This window comes from Ambystoma mexicanum, chromosome 4p, assembly GCF_040938575.1.
Source record: "Ambystoma mexicanum isolate Mex_15411 chromosome 4p, UKY_AmexF1_1, whole genome shotgun sequence".
Taxonomy (NCBI): Eukaryota; Metazoa; Chordata; class Amphibia; order Caudata; family Ambystomatidae; genus Ambystoma; species Ambystoma mexicanum.
The window spans coordinates 304,175,290-304,198,661 of record NC_090927.1 but is presented as its reverse complement, the minus strand read 5'-3'; the positions used below and the strand labels follow the sequence as shown (position 1 = coordinate 304,198,661).

General features: G+C 45.1%; 1 protein-coding gene across 3 annotated transcripts in view; it reads right to left on the bottom strand.

Annotated features, from left to right (window-relative positions):
* The window catches only part of TP53I3 (tumor protein p53 inducible protein 3), a 207,928-nt gene that overhangs the window by 152,267 nt on the left and 32,289 nt on the right, over positions 1 to 23,372 (bottom strand). For 2 of the 3 annotated variants that reach the window (XM_069605866.1, XM_069605867.1), the window contains one exon: positions 22,232 to 22,374. In XM_069605866.1, coding sequence (XP_069461967.1) covers positions 22,232 to 22,374 — 143 coding nt within the window. Of the gene's footprint in view, positions 1 to 22,231; positions 22,375 to 23,372 lie in introns of those variants that run through there. The other variant, XM_069605865.1, reaches the window with a different exon arrangement.

Genomic DNA, 23,372 nt, shown 5'->3' with positions numbered 1-23,372 from the left:
CAGGACGAATCAACAGATGAAGAGCCTGGGCCTAGTCGAATGGACGGCGTCTCCACCTGGTGCACATGCAATCGGTGCGAGCTAATGCCAACTGAGGACGAGAACTGCTGCTGCCGAGAAAACTCGGGATGCCTGGCCTACATTTCGGAAGGCGAGCCACGACCGCAATGCATCACCGAGCTGCCAGACTTCAGGGCAGCCTGCCTCACACGGGCCGTGTTGAGAATAATGATGGTGCTTATGCACAAACTTCGCGCAACTGTTCGTCCTCGTAATCCGAGTAAGTATACTCTGCTTGTCATGCCACTCCTATTTCATGATCTTCTACTGTAACCAAAATTACATCTACATATCATTGTAACGCATGTAAGTCGTTCAATAGTGTGCATTGTCTAGATAGCATTTGTCCGTGCAGAATGCCATTAGTTACAAGAATTGTCATTGACAACAAACGTTTATTAAACTTATCTTGGTCATTTAAAAACAGTTTGTTTCATTCCTTTTCACAGGTGGTACAGGCTGGTGGCCTATCGTTCCTTTACATGGTGGCTCCACGGGAGGCTTGGACACCGCGTTCGAAGAGTGATACCCGCCTGTGCCGTTCGTGCCATTAGAGAAACGTTCCCGAGTGACAGCGGTCAGTACAGGGGATTTTCTCTCACTGTGCTGCAACCTGACCTGTATAATCTTTAAAGTCTTGTATTTTTGTGTCATGAAAATAAGATACAAAATAAAACACCACATATATTTTAACAACGTTTGTTTCGATTTTTTAAATGAATCCAGTGTGTCTCCATTCAAGGATGGACGTCAGACATCTGTGCTCCGAATGGGTGAAGGTCTGGTCGCTGTGAAGCAGGGTGGTCACTATCTATCTAAGCTAACATAAAATATTCTCGATAATGCACGCACTAAATAACACTTGTTCAAAGTCTTTCAGTAGGTTATGTCTCTACAAAAGTCACACATATATCTATACTAACAATTACCATTCGATTATACAGGCCTTAGGGTCTTGACCACTATAATACACCGGTTGAAGTGTGGGTCTGTGCTCACAAGAATCTCCGGTATGTGGCATTTGTTATTGATAAGCAACGATATACTATCATTGATATAAAGGCGATATACTATATATTGATATAAAGGCGGTTCGCGCCAGTGGATGCGCGCTGGCATGGGGGGTTGTCAGGGGCGCGAAAGGCCAAGGTGCCAAACTACATGTACACTTCAAAAGGTGTCCTACGCCAAGGGGCCATCGGTCACATGGCCTCCACAGACCCCGTGTCTCCAGCCAGGCCTCCCCTTGAAGCAGGCCGCCCCCCTAATACCACGACATACATACGTCATTCATTCACAAACACTCCCCAGTTTCTAATACTTTAAAAACCACTCGATATGTCTCATGAGAACATCTTTGTGCTTTGCAAGTCAACTCCTGAACGTGCTACCTCGGAACCACTGAGATCTATGCTAATCTGCTCGTCGTCGTGCTATCCGTGAACTTCTGTGACCGCTTCGAGCATACCCATCAGTGCGCTACCTGTGGCCATCCACCTTTTCTCCCGCAACATACTGCTCCGCTTGCTGAATCCAACGGTTTGTTGGTCAAGGTAAGGCCATGTATCCTGGTCATATTTCGCAGATTTTTAAATTTCTATCTATTTGCGAGTAGAGTACCCAATAGTGCTATGTTCATTGGTCTCATTGCTATTGACTTGAATTTCCATTGCTATGCTAACAATAGATCTATTTATGCAACTTATGCAAATACTAAGCCGCACATAATGAACTGGTATAGTTCCTGCGACCAAAACAAACCTTGCATTGATCATTGTATGATTCATTTACTTTTGTATCAAATCTTTATTCTTGAAGATTGTTTAATAAAGTCGATATTTACTTTTCAGATTTATCAACAATGCCTGCCTGTTCGATTAGCGGTTGCCCTTCGAAGACCCATGCGAAATCTGAAGGCACTACAATGCATGTATTCCCGAAAACTGTTGATCGAATAAGAGAATGGGTCAGACATTGCGGATATCCACTGGATGAGCTGGAAAGTAGAGTCCAACAAGTCTTACAGGACAAGAGGGGTGATTGATACCGCATCTGCAGCCGGCACTTTTCCTTGGACATGTACACAACATCTTGGGTAACAAAGAAGAATAAACGGCGAACGACACGGAAATTACTCGAAAACGCTATTCCCACTCTATTCGTCCACATTCCGCCACCGGTGAGTCAAGTGTCCGGATTTAGCTTTAGGCCTTGCGGTAGTGTGTAGGTATCCGAACGGATTAATTGATATTGTAGGTGTTCTATCCCTTGTAATAATTTCGATATTGATATGATTGTATAGTTTTTTGAATAATGACATTTACCAATATATTATTTTTCGATTTCATAACCCACAAACGCAATGTATATATATGGGAACAGGGAACTGTGCTGTATTGAGCATTTTACAAGTATTCTGTCGCCTTACATGGCTATTTTTAATATTGGCATTTCATTATCAATCATTAATTTACCTTTACAACTTCTTGACTATCCCTTGAATCTGAAGCAAGAACATTCTACATCCTTGACGTGGTCGCAGTTATAAACCACTTCTAGCGCTTATCAGGTAATCTTACTAGGCTAATCCGCTACAGACCTGTTTTATGCATGTCAAGTAATATTTTTATTTTATCGTGTAATCATTTTACCGAATGTTTGGTTAGTGCTTTCCAATTGATATACACCTTGTTTATCGTCCACTGGTGTTTGTTTTCGGTTATAATTAGTGTTATCCATACTAATGCAAGTACTGTCTTTCAGGGAGATGCTGAAGCGTCCGCCACATCTACAACATTTCTAGATGTTCTTCAACAGCAGGAGGTATGGATACTGACAGCTCCATCGAGCGTCATCATCAGAGCTGGAATTCTTGTCGTTTGATTGTTCTACACAATGTTTCATTCGTGGTTAGCCGTTGATATGTACCTGTGCTGTCGACCCCAGGTGTGTGTTATGTTTTCACTATTGTAATCCTCACTAATGAAAGTACTATGTTTCAGGCAGTTGATGGAGCGTCAACCCCTGCACTTGATGCAGAGCCTGACATTCAAGTAATTCCAGGGGAAGTGGAAGCGGGACCATGCGTATACGAATCGGCGCAACAGCTTTCGGAAGTGCGCACTACATTTGCAACATCCATAGATATTCTTCAGCAGCACGAGGTATGGATAATGACAGCTCCATCATGCGTGATCATATAACGTGATTCCATTTGCTATACTTTCTTCCCTATTAACGCAAGTGCTGTGTTTCAGGGAGACGACGAAGCTTCCACTACAATCACAACATCCAATTTAGATGATGCAGATGTAAAGAATTTGTTGAAAAAATTTGATGAAATGTGATCATATTTGGATTTTCCTTGATTCTTTTGGACAATGCATCATTTGCGGTCATCTCTTTATATGTACATGTGCGTCGACCCCAAGTGTGTGTTATGTTTCCAATATTGAAAAACATACTAATCCAAGTACTGTGTTTCAGGGAGACGACGGAGCTTCCACCACAATCACAACATCTCATTTAGATGATGCAGATGTAAAGGAATCGTTGAAATAAGTCGATGAAATGTGATCATATTTGGATCATAAGTGTGTGTTGTGTTTCCAATATTGAAAAGCATACTAATGCAAGTAGTGTGTTTCAGGGAGATGCGGATGCCTCCTCTCCAATACAACCATTCATGGCAGTCCATGCAGAGCCAGAGGTATGGATACTGACAGTTCCATCTAAATAGATCATCACAGGTCGAATACTTGTCGTTTGATTGTTGCACACAATGTTTAAATCGTGTTTGGCTATTGAGATGTACCTGTGTGTTCGTCCTCACGTGTGTTTTATGCTAACAATATTTTGATACATAGTAATGAAAGTACTATGTTTCAGGGAGACGATGGAGCCTCATTCCGTGCTGTCTATGCGGATACAGAAAATATAGTCGTTGCAGCGCAAGAGGAAGGGAGGACATGCGGAAACGAATCAGAGCTACATCGTGCAGATGTTGAAGGTCAAGTCAAAAAAGGTGCAAAGAAAAAAAAACAAAAAAAAGGTTAGTTACAAACAGTTCATAACTTTAAAAAAATGTTTGTGCTGGGGACTATTTTATGTTTTTTTCCAGTCAATTCTACTACACTCCATCTTGTGTTTAAACTGAACATCCTCCAGTTACCCGTGGGTGTCAGAACTATACACACACAGACAGTGAAGCGAATGAGAGATGTGGCTTGCCAGACCGTGTACACTATGGAGGAACTATTAATTGAGGCGAGGCGTGTTCAGGCTCAAGATGCTCATGTCCAATGGCCAGAACATGAATTAACTGTTTGGAGACTACAGCAAAGTTGCATTGGACCATAGCTACAGTGCGACCGCACCACCACAAGAAGATGTTATTGAATGTATTGAAGATAGCTCAGATCAATTTACACAATCTACACCCGCCAAACATTTGCCGCCAAAAAACCTGTCGACATTGTTATGTTCTCCCATCAATGTTGAAGTAATAGATGTTGAAATGACAGAGAACGAACCAGCCGCAGCATCCATAGACGCATCAGAACTTGATATCAGCGATATTACTTTACAATGTGTTGAAATCTCCACAACGTCAAAGGCCGAAACAACGTTGAAGCAGGATGACAGTCTAATGAAAGAGAGCAAATACATTGTATTCGACAGCTGTTTGATGGAAATTATAAGTATGCTGAAATGTGTGCATTCCATTAGAGAGAAAGTATGTGGGAAGTCATTGATTAATGTGACTCGTCAAATAAAAGGCAGCAACGTCAAAATAAATGTCGCCTGTAGATTAAATCATAGGTTCTCATGGTCTGCACAACCGATGCTGGGGAAACTGCCAGCAGGCAATCTACTGTGTGCAGCTGCATCACTTTTTAGTGGCTCCAGTTTTAGAAAGTTAGAGGCTTTCTTTCAGTTTGTGGGACTCTATTTCATTTCTAAAGCGCTGTACTACATATACCAACGTGATTATCTGTTTCCGGCCATTAGTGATGCTTGGAAAATTGAACAATTGTCTCTAGCAAGTACATTTGAAGGCAAACGATTCAGGCTAGCCAGCGATGGACAGTGCGACAGCCCTGGATTTTCTGCCAAGTACTGCACCTACCACTTTCAGGACATGGATAGTAAGAAAATTGTGAGTTTGTTGGTCGTGCAGGTAACACAATGTACATCCTCAGTGGCCATGGAGAAACTAGGTTTTATAAAATCAGTGGAATATCTACAATCGAGGGGAATGCACATCGACCTCATAGCCACGGATAGACACGTTTCAATTGCCAAGACAATGAGAGAGCAGTTCCCACATATTAAACATCAATTTGACGTATGGCATCTTGCTAAATCAATCAATAAGAAAATCTTGGCTGCAGGGAAAAAAAAGGTTTTGAAAGTATTTTGCAGTGGTCACATTCGATCACCAACCATCTTTGGTGGAGCTCAAAAACTTGTGAGGGGTCAGTGGAAATACTACTTGAAAAATGACGGTCACTGATGCACCACTGTACCAACGTTCACCGCTGGACAGCAAATGAATATTTCCACCAATGTGAACATGGCCCTTTGTCCCCAGAGGAGGCACGGAAGAAGAAGTGGTTGATTCCATCTTCACCGACACACAAAGCCATTGAGAAGATTGTTTTGACAAAACTCTATCAAGAGATTTGAGAGGACTGACAGAATTCTGTCACACAGGAGATTTGGAGGTGTTCCACAATATGTGCCTAAAGTAAAGGCCAAAGCGCTTGCATTTTAGCTTTCGGGGCATGAAACATCGCACTCTACTAGCGGTCTTGGCCCATAACAGCAATGTCGGACGTGAACAATCTAGGACTAGGGGTAAAGTAAGGATGCCTCGCTACACTAAGGTGTTTTCAAAACGAAGTAAGCAATGTGTGATCAAACCAGTCTATGATGAAATGCAGTTCGACTTTGTGAAAGGCCTTATTGTTGCTGTGTTAGAGAAGCACAGATATGGAATTTTGGACGTTTCTGTGCAGAGCAGTGATCCATTGCCACCGAACATTGCGACTGTGCCATGCCCACCCGAAGCACAGCTGATTGTGAAGTACAAATCCCGGTTTAAATAATTGCAATACGATTGTCTTTTTCTAAATAAATGTTATTGTACAGTGTACCTGTAAACCTAACCCCTACCTTCACCATCATGGGTGGCGAACAAGCTGGGTGTCATCTTTGAATTCTCTCTATTCACCTCACATATGTGTATGTATATATTTTTCTCATGTCTCATCTCATGTAAATGTAAATGCTGCGCACTGTTAACGGAGGGGAGGCTTGCGTATTGCAAATAATAAAACAAACAAACAAACAATAAATCTCACTTTTAACTCAACTCCTGTGGTACTTTATACTTTCCCTGACCTTCCGCCAAAAATTAAATGTCTCAATTTGGGCTGCAAAGCTCGCAGACAACGGGGACAAAATTGGGGCACTTAGAACGCGCCAGCCAAGCGGGCCGTGGCATTTGGGAGAGAAGCCAGTTCGCATTTGCACATTGAGGCGCACTACATAGACGGATTCTAAACTCAAGTTCTCACAGATGCCTATACTACGTGATGTTGCAAATAAAGAATGCGAAGGACAGCGCCCAGATGAGGCCCACAAGTCGCACTGGAAGTTTAAGGGTCTATTGTTTTTTGACCTTGAGACAGGGACCATGCCGAAAGAACTACATTTGAAGGGAGTGCGCAATAACGTAAGAGACGATAAGGCAGAAAATTCAGAAACTAGACCGAGTTTCATTTTAGGTCAGTGTACGAGAAATCGTTGTCAAGAGCACGGTCCGTTTTACAGACTGCATTACGAAGAGACACAATGGAAATTTCAAATATAATGTAAGTAAATCTTTACACGCTTTTATACCGGAATGAAGATTTAATGAATGGATGCATGAATAAATGAATGAATGAAGAGCTAGGAAAAGCAAGTAAAACTGTTCGTAGTGGGCACATGGGCATGCAGGTCCACTGGTCTCACCGATCTCGGTCCTTGGCCCAGCCACTTTTCCCTGCACTGCCTACCTGCACTACGGGACTGTCTCTGTATCCTTCAGCCCCTTCTCCCGGCATTTACCTTGCACTTGCCACCAGCTGGCCCTATTATTTAATTTGTATTCAACTAACCATGTACAGCCCTTCCCCATGCGCGATCAGAAAGATACCTGGCCTAGTAGGATCGTTGTCTGTCTGCCCTTGTTCCCCACCTGCCTCGTCACGCCTAGAAACACTTGAGTATAGGCGCGTTACAAATGCCATATCATATATCATTCCTCACGCATGAAGACTAACTGTCGTTTATCATTGTGTGTTGGCCTCGATTTATCTCGTTACTTTTCGCATTGATTTTAGAGATGAACATACTCCATTGAACTATCCTTGCAAGCAAATAGTTTCTGATCGGCCGTAAATAAATAAAATGAGTAATATTAATGAAGTTCGGCTAGCGAGACTAATTATCATTTTTTTGTTTTAATAACAGGTATTTGATCCCATTCTGCCACTGCCATCTGTTTGAGACACCGGTGGATGGATTCTTCAGCAGACACCTGCAGCTTTGTGTCAACAACTGGAGCACGATCACCATATTATGGGACGATCGCCAAGGGCCCACATGCCCTTACGCTGTACTAGTGGCTAGAAGCAACATAACAACCTTTAGGCTGGACTAGTGCCTAGTTGATGGAACAGCCTTGCGGTTCACCGTGCTTCCAAAGTGATTCTTTTTACGAAAATGAACACCCTGTGTACCATAAAGGAACAGACTCAAGATGAAACGAACAGTTATTGCGGATACAGATAAAAGAAAATAAATGGCTTCCGGAGTTCATATGGCAATTGCTGAATATTCTCTAAACATTTAATGTCAAATAAATGTACTTTACCAAATGTACCGTGTTGCTGTTTCATTTTAAAGTACAGTTTGATATTCCGAATTGTGGCGCGCTGTGTTGCGAGTTGATCTGTGTTGGTTTCCGGGTTCTGTGTGGAGTCGCGCAGAAGACGACTGGGCGCGTTTGCCTACGCAGCACAGTAACGTCACGGGGAGAGGCGGGGAATATGAATGTTTTGATAATGTCAGGCTCAGGGGAGGGGGAATTGATTTAGTGCCGCAAAAGCAGGTCAGCCAGGGCGATCGGGGAAAAGATAGGATTATCAGAAAATGGTGGCTCCCTGGTGCTTGTTTTCGCATGCGTTTAATGGACGAAAACTCGGGTAAGGTCCGTAGGAAAGTTTTCTAAAATCGAGCCACTTAGGCTTAAAAAAACATGGCCGACCCGTAGGGACAATAAAAAATTTTACTAGACCATGCCTTTAACATACATTCTGATTCTGTTAGCTGTCCCCACGACCATCAGTCTGGCTTTAGAGCAGCCAAAAGCACGGAAGCTGCTCTCCTGAACATCCATGAAGATTTGCTCAACCGTCTCCGTGACAACCTGTGTCTCAGCAATCAGGCTCTAGCCTGGCTGACCTCTTTCCTCTCCGATCGACCATCCCAGGTTCAACTTGGGTCCTTCCTTTCATCCATCACCCTTTCTACCTTTTCAACCAATACCAGCAACTCTCGCCCACTGCATTGCCATTTTCTGCTCCAATTTCCAGTGCTATGTTGACAACACCCAACTTATTTCCAGGCTTCCCTCGGCCACCGCCTCTCCTTCTCTTATCTCCGACTGCCCAACTGCAATTCATGATTGGTGTACCGCCAACGATCTCTGCCTAATTACCAGCAAGATGGAGATCCTCATCGGCACACCTTCACCCTCCTTTCCCTCAATCTCTGGCCAGCCTCCCTTGGCCCTCCTCCTAACCCCATCGGTGAGGCTAAGAACCTCAGGGTCATCTTTCCTTCTCTGCCCACATCTCTGATGTCTCGAAAAAAGTCAGATTTCCTACTGCACCTTCTCAAAGGTACTCTGCCTTTCCTCTCCTTCCCCCAGAAGCTCACTGTCTCCTGAGCCCTGGTTCTCTGTAGGTTGGACTATTTAACAGCCTCTTTCTAAATCTACCTGCCTCTACTCTGCACCCTTTGCAACTCATCCAGAACAAGACTGCAAGACTTGTCCTTGGCCTCAAACCCTGGGATCATATCTCTCCAGCTCTGAAATCTCTCCATTGGCTCCCAGTGGATGCAAGGATTACATTCAACACCCTCTGCATTGTCCACAAGGCTTTCTGGGGCCTGGGTCCAAAATACCTTCAGCTATCCCTTTTCAAATAGCTCCCCTCTTGAGCTCTTTGCTCCTCTACCTCCAACTGCTTCAGGGTCAGTCGTTTTTCAAACCAATGAGCTAGGGGTAGACCTCGGTCTTTGGCTGGGGCCTCCCTCTGGAACAGCTTCCTGCCACTCTGAACCTTGAGGAGAACCATCTCCGGCTCCGGAAGCACCTCAAGATCTTCCTCTTTGCTTCTGCCTTCAACCACCTCCTCTACCCTGCTGATCTTCTCTCTCTCTCCGTGCACCTGGCCTACCCTCTGTCTTCTGGGCCCAGGTAGCTGCTCACCCTGAACACACTGCCTCCGGGCAATCCCTTGCACTGGGGTCTGTATCTGTAACCATACACCCCCCACCCCTTTTTTCCAGCACTTATCAGACATACCCTGTCTGCCGCCTTAAACCCAGCACTTGCCACTTGCTGGCTGCACTACTACTGTTTGGTGCCTTTTATTACTTATTTATTTTATTATTCATCTGGTTTTCCATTGCTCTGCACTTTCCACTTCTCCCCCTTCCAGGCACTTTTCCCCTTTCCCTCACCCATGCCCTTGCGCGTTCTTAAGGTCACTGGGCCTAGTAAGATCGTTGTTTTTGTTCTCCCTGGTTCCCCTCCCTTGCCTTGTTGCGCTCTGAAATACATGTGTACGAGTGCAATACAAATAAAGTATCAAAATCAATACCAAACAGGTCCCTGCTGACTAGAAAGGAATCAATGCGAGAGAAGAAGTGCCATGTGGTACCAAACAAAAACGGTATTGTTTTTTTCCTAAGTTTAGTCGATGCCAAATACTGTTCAAGTCCCATGACTGCATTAACTTTAAAAGATCTTTTCTGTCCCTCTCCTCAGCTTAAGAATGAGATTGTTCCGATTTATCCAATGCTTTCTCTAGGGTAGTATTGAAATCCCCACTACCCATTTCTTTTAGGACATCATCCAATTTTCCCAAAAATTCATACTGACCTATATTGGGGGTATATACAGTCAAAATAATTAGATGTCCATTTTCCACCTGCAATATATTAGCTACAAAACTCCCCATAGTATTAATGTTCACTTTTTCCACAGAGAGTTGTAATATTCTCTTAAACAAAGTAGACACTCCTCTAGAATTACTAGCAAAGTATCTGGAGTATTCTTGTACATATACATCATTTAAAATATAATCTATTTTATCACGTTGCAAATGAGTTTCTTGGAGTAGGACAATGTCAGGGTTCTTTCTGCCTAACAAGGTTAGCACCTTCTTTCTCTTAAATCGGGCTGTTAACGCCCTTCACATTCCAGCTTAACACATTTAGTGAGTCAGCCATTAGAGTATAAATATCCTTCGCCTTACAATTGTTCAATTCAATAAATTCATGGTCACACCCTCAGTGGGACTCGTATCTCCCAACGCAAACCCCTAACTTTCAGTATTCGTATTATTGACAGATGAGATGTAAAACAGAAGAGTAAATACTCCAAGTATGGGAAAGTTCTGCAAAACACAAAGAACGTAAAGAATCAGATATAAAATAACATAAAAAGGCCAGAACATGATGAAAGAATAGCTAATAGAAAATCAACAGCTGCCCAATAAGATAATACAATACATTCAAACAAAGATGAAGAAAGCACAAACAGAATTGTAGCATATGACATTGAATTAAAAAAACATACAAAAGATACACAAACGCGTTACATATAGTTCAACAGTTAACTGAACAAGAATTCATTTAGGGCCTAATTCACAGAGCTTTTTTCAACGGGAATGCGCCTTTATAAAAGGCTTCTGTGAATCAGGCCCATAATTGTCATAGATTTCAGAAAACCAAACAATTATGCAAGAAATATCTCCATGAAATAAATTGGTGTGCACGTGCTACCTATTGACATGGTCATTCTACAATAGTATAGGTTATAACATATCTCAATAAACAAAACTTAATGGACACCCATCCTAAACTGCAGCCTTCATATTCCTTACAGAAAAAACAAAAACAAAAAACTTAAGAGTTGACAATCAACTGCATATAGCAAATATCTACCGTTTTGGCACTTGTCAACTTGATAGGGGCCAACCCAGCTCTCCCTTGTAGTTTTAATCAAATTTGGTCCATCTGTAATAGCTAATTATGACCCAAATACATTTGTCTCAATTTTAGTCATCACAAATTCATCTCTTTCATTTAATATACATTTCTTCACTTAAAAAAAAATTAAGGGCCTATCCAACAATTTTTAGAACAACACACAAACCTCTTTGTAGGTTTGCTGTTGCATATCTGTGTGGCAAAAGAATAGCATATCCAGCAAGATTCAGCACGATATCATACGAGGCCAGAATTGCATCTAGCTTCCATATACCCCTTACATTAATTGCATTAAGAACATTCGATCATGAAAGTGTATTGGATTAGTGAGGTGGATAAACATATATACATCACTCTCAGATGATCTAGCTGTTAATCCAATTCAGAAGCATTTAGGGCACAACACCTTCACATCTCACGTTTTCAACTCGAGAAGAGTTCACATCACTCCACTCAAATCGTGCACGAAAGACAAAACTATCCACATAACAAGCTTACACCTCTAATTGCATTGTCCCCAATGTGCCTATATTTTAAAACTAAGACATGGCTAAATATGCCCTATGCATGCTTGTTTTTCTTAAAAAACTATCTCTCACAGCCTGGTCCATTTATCACCACTTTTGTTAACAAGTCTCTGTTAACAGGGACTGTTCCAGAGAGCTTAAAGCTATCTATAGTCTCACCTCTATTAAAAAAAACATCACTGGTTGGCCACCAGGGGGCGCGCGGATGCAGACCTTGTCCGCGTGAGCTCCCGTCGCACGGTCCCCCAAATCGGATTGAGCCCCCGTTTTTAGGGACCCCCCCGGACAGGAATTGAGCGCAGGGGTGTCGGAAGGACACCCCCGCAAAACAGCGAAATCCCGACTGAAGTCGGCCAAGAACTCCCGGAGAAGAAAGCCCTGGGCGTCTCGCGCCGGAAACGAAACTAACAGTGCCCAGAACGAGCACCACGCCGCAGTGCCCAGAGTCCCCGGCAAACTTTGCGCGCTTCGACCCACGGAGTGGGGGTAGCGCCCAGACACCCGCGCACCCCACCCTCGCGGGAACGACCCGCTGGAGGAATCCGTGATCGCCAGCATAAAGTGGGAGAAGAACCTCCTCGCGACGCGGCTCCAGCGAACCCCGCCGAGACACAAAGTAAGTGCGCACACTGGCACTCCCCGCCTGCTCTCGCACGACTCCACGCTTACAATCCGCCCTCCCCGCCGAGGAGCGAACTAGCCCAGGGCGGTGGGTCGAGGCCCCCACACAGGGCAGCATAGACCCCGGAAACCCTGCTGCGCCCGACTACATCGGAGCCTCAACCACACAGGCCTACACGAGCTGGGCCCCGCTTTTTCAGGCCCACGGCACCCGCGGCCTCCCTGCGCCACACATGGCGGACAGTAGGCGGTCCCCGGTCCACCCGGACGACATCGTAGCACAAGGCCTCACAGAGTGGACCCGACTTAGCGCTCCTGTTCGGACCCCACTAGCGGAAGGCCCTCACCACACAGCTAAAGAATATAGTCACAAGGAAGGGGACATTCCTAACACGGCAAGAAGAGGGTGACCCCAAAACACGAATGCTCTACAGATCTACTGAACCCCACGACTCCAGGGCACTCCATGGGGGGCACTCTCTGGACCCAACTCTCCTTGAACACACTGGAGAACTGCCTGGTCACACACCGCTGGGGGAAAGGCCCCTGCCTCATCATTGTCCTCTTGGGCATACCAGTGACTCCAAGAAAGATACAGGGGCGTGTGCCTCCTCAGCGGTATCCACAGTCTTACCGAGCGAACTCACCTAAAAGTCCAGAACGGGTTCTCACAAGCGCATGAACCCCCGACAGAAACTCGCCATCTACGCCTACAACGCAAACCCCGAACCTACCGGCAACCCCGAGATGGCGTCCCCGGAAAACCCGGTCCCGGACGGGAACACGGCAGCAACGAAAGGAGATATTGCAGGCCTGCTCGCAGAGATCAGGAACATGGGTGCCAGCATTGGTGGGAAAATTGATAAACTCACACAGCGGATAGACAACATTGAGGACAGGGTCGAAGGGATTGAAAATAACCAGGTATCAATTGATACCCGTGAGACTCAGTTGTCACTAAGGATAAGCGATCTAGAGAGGAAGGAACAAGAGTGTAAACTGAAGATGGACGATTTGGAGAACCGGGAAAGAAGAAATAACCTCCGATTTTTCGGCATCCCAGAAAAAGAGGGGGAAACTGAAGAGGACCTGAAAACGACCATACACGATATCATAAAGCTCCTCGTTACCGACGACAATATAGATGAACCCAAAACGGAACGCATCCACAGGGCGGGGGGGCCACCCGGGGGACCCCGGTCCGTCCTGGCCCGATTCCATCATTACCGAGACAGATCGAGGGTCTTAGAAAAGGCAAAGAATGGAGGCAGCATCACCCTGAGCGGGGCACACATAACGATTTACCAGGATCTCTCCTCCCTAACCCTCGCAATGAGGAAAATGTGCAAACCGCTTACCACATGGCTTAAATCTCGAGACATAAGATATAGATGGGGATACCCCTTCTCCCTCTCCTTCGAACACGAGGGATCGAGAATCAAATTGTCCTCGGAGAAAGAAATTAAGGCCTGCATCCTCGACCTATTAGGCGATCCATCTCAAGAAGAAGAGACCGATCACGCACCCCGCGAAGATAGGGAATGGCGAATACAAGGCCCAAAGAGGATTAAAGTTAAAGGCTCGAGAAAATACCGCAGAGGAAATGGCTCACCAGAGGGATTGGGTTGACTATATTCTATCACATTTCCACTCAGCTAATCTGCACGCCAAACCGAGAGCGAAAGGACATTGCTAATATAGGGTGTTTCGACCCTACCTGTGCTCGACTAACAAGTACACTTGGAGGGGGGGTTCCAGGGGGCTCTAAAGTTGATATTGTCGTATATACTGCAAGGGGACCGTGAAGTAACGGCCTCCACTGGTGGTTCGGTTATGGGCCAGTGCTGCCAACTCGGCTCAATCGAACGCCACCGAACATATGGGGGGAGGGGGAGGGAAGGATGGGGAAGGGGAATGGAAGCTGATTTCGTGTCAACATGTTGGGTATATGGTGCACACAGGGAGACGGGCTTGTGGCCCCCCGGTTACCACGGGGAAACAGCGGAAGGGTCAGCGCGTCCAGGTGACCTGAGATACCACCGTCGTGATGATGGCTGAGGCATGCCATGGGGGCAACATGAGGGTGGGTACATTGAATGTGAAAGGCCTGAACTCGCCCACAAAAAGGTCCCTCGTCTACAGAGAGTTCCGAAGGTCGGGATTTGATATCCTTCTCCTACAGGAGACGAAATATGTGAGAGGTGAAGAAAGATCAATCTTGGGGAAGCGAACGGGGCTGGAGTTCTGGGGATCAGGCCCATTGCGCAAAGGTGGGGTGGGGATCTTGGTCAGAAAAGGAATAGATCTGGTGGTCACGAAGGTCTGGGCGGATGTAGAGGGCCGAGCGCTACTTATCACGGGTACCATAGGTAAACTAGCTATTACGGTGGCCACAATTTACGCCCCAAATGTAGGTCAGATCCGATACCTCTCCAAAACAATACCCAAGATCATGCTGGAAGCGACCGGCCATGTAATATTAGGCGGGAACTTCAACATGTGGGCGGACCCCGACATGGATTGGCATCCTGGCAATCCCCAAACTAAGGCCAAACCCACTGGGGACTACACCCAATTTAATAAGATGATGGAATTGTATGGCTTGATGGACGTGTGGCGTTGTAAGCACCCCACTGACAAGCGGTACACCTTCTTTTCAGCCCCACATAACACACACACCCGCATAGATTACCTTTTCTTTTCAAGAGACATATGTGATACAGCCTCTAGCTCAGATATCGTTACAATTTCATGGTCAGACCACGATATGGTACGAGCCGAATTGGCATGGGGCTCCCTCCCAATGGGGAGGGGTAGATGGCGTTGTAATGAATCGCTTTGGAGGGATGCAGTTTTTAAACAAACAATGCAAACCGCAATTGAGGATTACTTTCAACTGAACGACAATGGTGAGGTCTCCAAGCAGGTAGTCTGGGAAGCGGCCAAAGCCACATGGAGAGGGGTATTAATAAGGGAAGGGGCCAGTAAAAAAAGGGAGAGGGCTTTGATCGAAAACAAGCTCCGCAAGGAAATTACCCCGCTAGAGACGGGGACCTTCAATAACGGGGTTGCGGACTCTGAACGGGTCTTAGAAGCTAGGAAGAAAAGGGAGGAACTCCGTCTCCTAGAACATGAACTAATAGCCCGCAAACTTGTCCTCTTGAAGCAGAAGTTTTATGAGAAAGGGGACAGAGCTGACGCGCTATTGGCAGCTAGATTACGGGCCCAGCAAGCCGACAGGAGGGTACATGAACTATCTGATGCTGACAACACCCCGGAAGGGCCCCAAACCACCATCCCCGAAAAATTTGCCAACTTTTTTGAAGCTCTGTATACCCCCGACGGAGAACCCGACACACTAAACATCCAAACATACTTAAACGACATCGACATGCCCAAGATTACAGTCACAGAGGCCGAATCCCTTGACAGCCCCATAACGAGTGCGGAGATCCATGAAGCAATAAAGAGACTCACATCAGGCAAATCCCCGGGGGAAGATGGCTTCTCGGCAGGATTTTATAAAACGTTTGCAACACAACTCATTCCCTTCCTCACCGATCTCTTCAATCAGATCCTGAAGACAGGGAAACCCCCTGATTCTTTCACGAGGGCAATTATTGTGGTTATCCCAAAGGAGGGGAGAGATCCCGCGAGATGTGGCTCCTATCGCCCAATCTCCCTATTAAACTTAGACGCGAAAATTTACGCCAGGGTCCTAGCCGCTAGACTTGAATCGTTCCTCCCCCGTCTCATCCACGCAGACCAAGTAGGATTCATATTAGGCCGTCAAGGCGCTGACACCATGCGCAAAACCCTTCACTTGATACATACCTCCCATACCCTCCATACCAACCCTGCGCTGCTCTCTATTGATGCCGAAAAAGCGTTCGATAGGGTAGAGTGGGACTTCTTAATGAAGGTCCTTCAGAAGATAGGACTTGGCCCCAACTTGAGAAAGGGAATACAAGCAATTTATTCAGCTCCCTCGGCATCGGTCCATGTGAATGGAGAATATTCTAGGTGGTTCCGATTAACGCGTGGTACCAGGCAGGGATGCCCCCTCTCAGCGATTTTGTTCGCCCTATCGCTAGAACCAGTAGCATGCAAGATCAGAAAAGACCTTGATATAGAGGGCATACGTCTGGGAGGCGTAGAGTATAAATTAGCGCTATATGCGGACGACATACTACTACACGTAGTCAACCCAGAGACCTCCATTCCTCGAGCCATCCTCCTACTTGAGGAATACGGCCGCCTGTCGGGGTTCAAGATCAACCGCGCTAAGTCAGTCCTTTTCCCCTTACAAGGTGACCCACCCACGAACGCGGAAAGATATTCCTCTCTGGGGCTAACGATCGAACACCATACATTACAATACCTAGGGATTCGAATCACCAAAAATATTGCCTCTCTCTATGAAGCAAACTTTCCCCAGCTCTTAATTAAACTCCGGTCGGACCTCGCCAGGTGGGGTAAACTCACGATATCGTGGTTGGGCAGGCTCAATGCGATAAAAATGACTTGCCTCCCGCGGTTCCTTTACCCATTCCAGATGCTCCCAATCGTGATCCCTCAACGGTACTTCATAGACATCAGGAGGGAAATTCTAAAATTTCTCTGGCAAGGAAAGAAGCCCCGTATAGCATATGCCACCCTCACACTGCCCAAAGATAAAGGAGGGGTAGGACTACCTGACCTGAGAAAATACCATGCAGCAGCCCAACTCCGTCTACTCGTCCCCCACCTGCGCAACTACAGGGAACCACAATGGGTGGCAATGGACAACCACTACCTTGCACCTGCAACACTTGGAGAGTGGATGTGGGCACCGCGAAAATGGGTGTTGAGAAGGACGAGAAACCACCCACTATTTGTAGCCCTGTGGGACATCTGGAGGGAGGGAACGGATATGACATGCATTACAACTTGGCCGTCCCCACTAAGCCATTTATGGTCACCAGGTATTAACAATCATATTCCCAACGTAGAAAGATTCCAGACCTGGTATGAGGCGGGACTTGAGCGGGTGGGTCAACTTGTTCGTACCGACTCCTTCATCACCTTGCCAGCCCTAATAGAGACCTTAAACATAGGAACTCTATCCGCTTTTCACTACCTCCAAATTAAAGGAGTCCTGACGAGGGAGGTGTGGAAGGATAAACTGAGCAGAGAACTCACCCCATTTGAAAAAATGTTAGACTCCAAGACTGACAGGAAGGGACTGATCTCGATAATGTATAAGCTGTTATTGGAGGGTGGTACTGGCTCGACACACACTCTCCGAACACGATGGGAGAATGATATGGGGATTGAAATTGTAGACGAAATATGGGACAAAATGTGCTCCATGGCCACAAGCACCTCTATTTCAAGCCAATACAAATTACACTCCATCAAGCTCCTCCACCGCTGGCAATACGACCCACACAGATTATCAAAGATGTATCAAACATCATCCCCCCACTGTTGGCGCGAATGTGGTCAAATAGCTGATTACTGGCATATGTGGTGGGACTGCCCTAGGGTCCAGATTTTTTGGAATGAGGTGCTGGGCTGGATAAGACACACGGACGGGATCCAGAGAGCCCTGACCCCGCAACTGGTGCTATTTAGTCTGGAGGCGGAGGATGGCGAATGGACGAAGGTCCAAGGAGTAGTCCCCCACTTACTACTTGCGGCGAGGGCATTGATAGCGACCAAATGGAAATCATTGTTGACCCCGAGTAAGAAAGAATGGATTAATGTCGCTTTAAACCTTTGCACGATGGAAAAGATAACGGCATCACTCCATGGTAGAGCGTCACAATGCGATCTGTTATGGTCCGAATTTCTGAGCGCACACACGTCCACTCCAGAACCAACCCACAGCGAAGATGGCTCTCTGCCCTGAGGAAGCCGGACCAGACCGTCCTCCTCCTCTAGGGACGACCCCACCGCCACTTTACCACAGATCCTCCCCCATGCCACTAGACACAACCATTCCAGGCCTGTAACCACACCCCCCTCATGGACGCCCCCACAGCAGAACTCAAATGACCTAGCCCTGACCCACAACATACACCTTGACCAACGATGCAAAAATCACCAAATGACCAGTCTTCCATTCCGGGGGGGAGGGGGGAGGGGGTATCGACACTACATTTGTTGGGGAAAAGAGATGACATATCTGTGTATACTCTTGGTTCCCCTGTGTTCTTCTGTTACTGTATGCTCTATAATTGCACTTTCCTATCACCAGGAAGAACCTGATCTGAACAGGTATTCGTTGTTATTTCAAATGATATTTTCAGTTTCTACTTCTCTGTTCATGTACAATGTCTATTTTGAAAACTTAATAAAAACAAATTTAAAAAAAAAAAAAAAAAAACATCACTGGACGTAGAGGTTCTGCAAAATTATCGTCCCATTGCAGGTCTATGCTGGCCAGCTAAAATTCTTGAGAAGGTGGTTACTAACCAGCTCCAGGAGTTTGTTGAAAATGTACTATTGTTAGATAACCTCCAATCAGGATTCCGACCTAAATTCGGAACAGAGACAGCCCTGCTAGTAGTACAGGATGAACTATTAAAGGCCGCAGACCAGGGGGAACTTACACTTTTGGTGATGTTAGACCTGTCTGCGGCCTTGATACAGTGAATCACGAAATTCTCCTAGAACGACTACAGGAGGTAGGAAGAGTCTCGGACTCAGCATTGAAATGGTTTTGAGTCCTTTTTGACCAACCATCATCAGCGTGTGAGACTGGGAGAGTTTTTACCGAATCTCATCTGTTTAAGTTGTGGAGTCCCACAGGGATCTTCCCGGTCACCATTGCTGTTTAATTTATATATTCGACCCCTTTTGGAAATTCTTAGATGGTATGGGTTGGACTTCCATTCATATGCCGATGATACCCAGATATTCTTACGAATAACCAACTTCCGGGAAGCGTTTAGCAAACTGGAGCAATGTTTGACAGAGGTAAGCAGCTGGATGTCAAAGAACTATTTACAGCTTAACGCTGCTAAGACCGAACTTATATTATTCGGCCCTAAGCATTTGCCGACAGCTGCAAAAAAACTGCCTGTCCCAACACTGCTGGGTAAAAATCTACAATTTGTCTCTAAAATTAAAAATCTGGGATGTATGTGGCAAGAAGCCCTGGGGAGTGAAACACAGGTGGGAGCAAAGACCAAAGCAGTCTATTTTGTTTTGAGAATGCTATGTCAGGCACTTCCCTATATTCCCAAAGAGGCACATGCCGCTGTGGTAGGGGCGCCAACTAGCGCCCACCTTGACTATTGTAATAGCCAATTGATGGGCATCCCTGCCAAACAACTTCAGCGACTTCAGAGAGCCCAGAATGCGGCCATTAGATTGATATTTAAAATTTACCCATGTATCATCTTATCGGAGAGAGCTACACTGGCTCTCAATTGCTGACCGCATTAAATTTAAGATAGCCTGCATTATTTTCAAATGCATAAATGGCATCGCCCCTCTGTATCTGAGAGAGCTAATTCAGCCATATCACCCAGCAAGACAACTACGCTCTAGTGACAGTCATCTTCTGATCATCCCACACTCAACCTATATCTCCAGAGGTGACAGAAGATTTTCTGTCTTTGGACCTAAGCTGTGGAATTCTTTACCTCTGCAACTTAGGACCATGAGCTCTCTTCTGCAATTTCGCCGAGCATTGAAAACTTTTCTCTTTAGGTAGACAGCCCTGCTTTTTAGGGGACTTGTTTCGATTTATATACTCTACCTTTGTTTTTTGTCATCTGCGCCTAAATACGATTAAATTTGGCATGTGCGCGCTTTAAAAATCAAAACTTGAAACAAGGTGGAAGCGTTTATATCAACATTCAGATTACAATTCTAAGCAAAAGAATCATTCAGTTCATTATAATTATGACAGTAAACATGGCGGCACATTTTAGATGGTACCCAACTTATCTATTGTGAAGGGCATAACTTATTATGGACCAGAGATGTATTAATTCAAAATTTGCAAGGTCAAAGTATGGATCAAATGCCAAGTTCTAAATCATCTTTGGATCCAGTGCATATTAAATGGAAAAAGCGTTTACCAATCCGCCACGTTCCGTTTAACCGATGGAATCACATATGTCTCCAAAGTTGATCTAAGATATACGCCTTTTGCATTACAAATACGGTTTCCCTTCCAATGTTTATCAGCATGCTGGTAAATGACCGCTCGCAATACATGTACGTAACACAGGCGTAGCTGCAGACTCGTCGTGTGATTCCCATGTGGACAAATAGAAGCTCGGTTCCAAGTTGTACTCATCCCGAATCAACACGGAAAGCTTTCAGCTCAGGCAAAGGCAGACATGGGTTTGCTTAGAATCTATATCCGGGTATTACAGATACAAATAAACATAAGACAAGCACCTACAGAAAAGCATGAAAGGTTGCAACTCGCGCCACAAACTTTAAACTAACAGAAATTTCAGAGCGAACATAGTAGACCTAGAAAAATACATTTTTTACAATAGTAAATGTCTGGTCTTTCTAGGAGCTGGTCTCTCATCTTTCCCCTGTCGAAAGGTATTTTTAAAAATCTATAGCCTTGTGGTCTGCAAAGGTATGGGTAACACTATCCACAACAATTTTAAGAATTGCAGGATAGGTCATGTAGTATGAAATGGTTTTCTCTTGTGCCAAATATTTTGCCTCCATAAAGAGTCCTCTGAGCTGCTATTTCCCTGCTATAATCATTGAAAAGCATAATTCTGTGCTTTTAACTCCATCTTAGTTCCCCCAAGTTCTCTAGCCTTCCTTAAAAGCATCTCCATTACAGGAAACCCAAGTAGCTTAACCAGGAATGCTCTGGGGCGTTGACCAGGGGCTGGTTTAGAAGCCAAAGAGCAGTGTGAGAGCAGTGTGCTCTCTCAATTTCCAGCAGATCTCCGGGGGGAGCTTTAGGAGCTTTGATAAAGCATTTTGCATAAACTCTATAGGAAGACCATTCTCAGCCCCTTCAGGAAAACCAGTTATTCTTAGATTAGAGCGTCTTGAGCAATGTTCCTGTTCAGAGGTCTTCCTTTGAGCATCTTCAAAAAGCAAAGACAGTTGAGAAATCTTGTTTTCCAAAACATGCAGATGGTCTTCAGAATCCGATACCTTGGACTCCAAGTTCTCAGTTCACTTTATAACCAAAGCCTGGCCACTTTTCATTTCTAGACCAGTCTGTTAGATTTTTCCAATAGACAAGACCACGCTATCCATAATCCGAGTCAGATAGTCTTCCATAGATTGACCTTTTGCCCGGCAGGCAATCAATCCATCCTTGACTCTTTAAGAAGGCTGTAAATCACTTTCATGAAGCTCAGCCGATTCACCCCCCTTGTCTGGATCTTCTAGAGGAAGGGGGGTCTGTCATTTCAATAGAAACCACGTCAGTCATCTTCAAGACAGGATCTCAGGGCAGGAGCAGAGCGGAGCTCGCAGGCAGCCATCTCCTTCAGCTGTCAGTTCTAGAATCTTTATTTTAGTTGGGATTTAATGTCCATATATGTAATTCTAATAGTAGCTTTTTCCTAGAGTGAATATCATTTGTATTGGACCAGACACTTGTTTTTAAGAAATACAGGCACACATCATGTTGAGACACATAACAGAAGGTAAAGCATCACAAGATTAATGGAGAGCGCACTGGAGGGGTAACGCAGTATACACACCTGTAATAGGTCAGCTCTGTTCAGAGCACTGGCCTGAACCTGGATAAGGACTTCCCCTTCCTTTAGTTTTGGTTTGAGTACTTCCTTAACATAAAGCTTTTCTGGGCCTCCAGGAGTGTCAAAGAAAGCTGCCAACATGGTCTCTGTACAAAACACAGAGAAATCTCTTCAAATAAACATATGAGCATTCAATATTAATAATTGTATTTATTTAGCACACACCAAGCTTGGAAGCAGTGGAGCACTATAGATCAGGATAACGGTAACATTCACAGGCAAGAGTATTGAGAAGCAGAACAATCACAAAGTACTATGTGTGTACACAAAACAATTAACACCGGGGCACTGTGTTGAGTTTCAAATAGTCATCCCATGGCTGGTGAGTAGCCCCAGAGTCTAGATGATGTGACAAATACTTAGGTGTCTGCATCGTAATTCGCAAATCACCCTCATTGAGAGTCCATTCACACAACAAAGACAGCAACGTTTGCACAGTTATCTTTTAATTAAAGCTACAGTGAAAGATAAAGGCATGAATTTGGCACATATAGTCCACTTCAGACATTCCACATACATACATGGCCTTGCACAACACCTGTAGAATATTAAAGGAGACTCGACATATTAGGTGGATTTAGACCATAGGTTAAGCAAATCACAGCTCTGACCACTGTACAATGCGGTTATTAATCATTTAATTTGCAAGGCAATTATCCAATAATCAACAACAGTGCTTGCTCCCAGGGAAACAGGTTGGAAAGATTCAGAGTATGTATACAGTGTTAGTTCATTGGTCTGAACTGCACTAGAATAATAAAAATGAAGCAACAACGAGGGAATAAGATCTAAAGAAGACCTCAAACAATGAACAATATTCAATCTTGGGACTATATCAAAATGATAACGGGCAAAGAAAGAAGAGCAGAGCGCCATCATTCCATCACCTAAAGAAGACTGACAATATCAATGATGTTCGTGCAGTCTGTACCCAATCTGGGAAAACATCACAAAAAGGAAGTTGGAATTAACCTAGCATACAGACACTTCCATGAGGAATTACCATGGACGTCAATTAGGGGTAGCTGGGGTAGGGAGCAGCTGCTGCCTCTGGCAATCTCCTTGGTACCGTCAGCACCGAGGA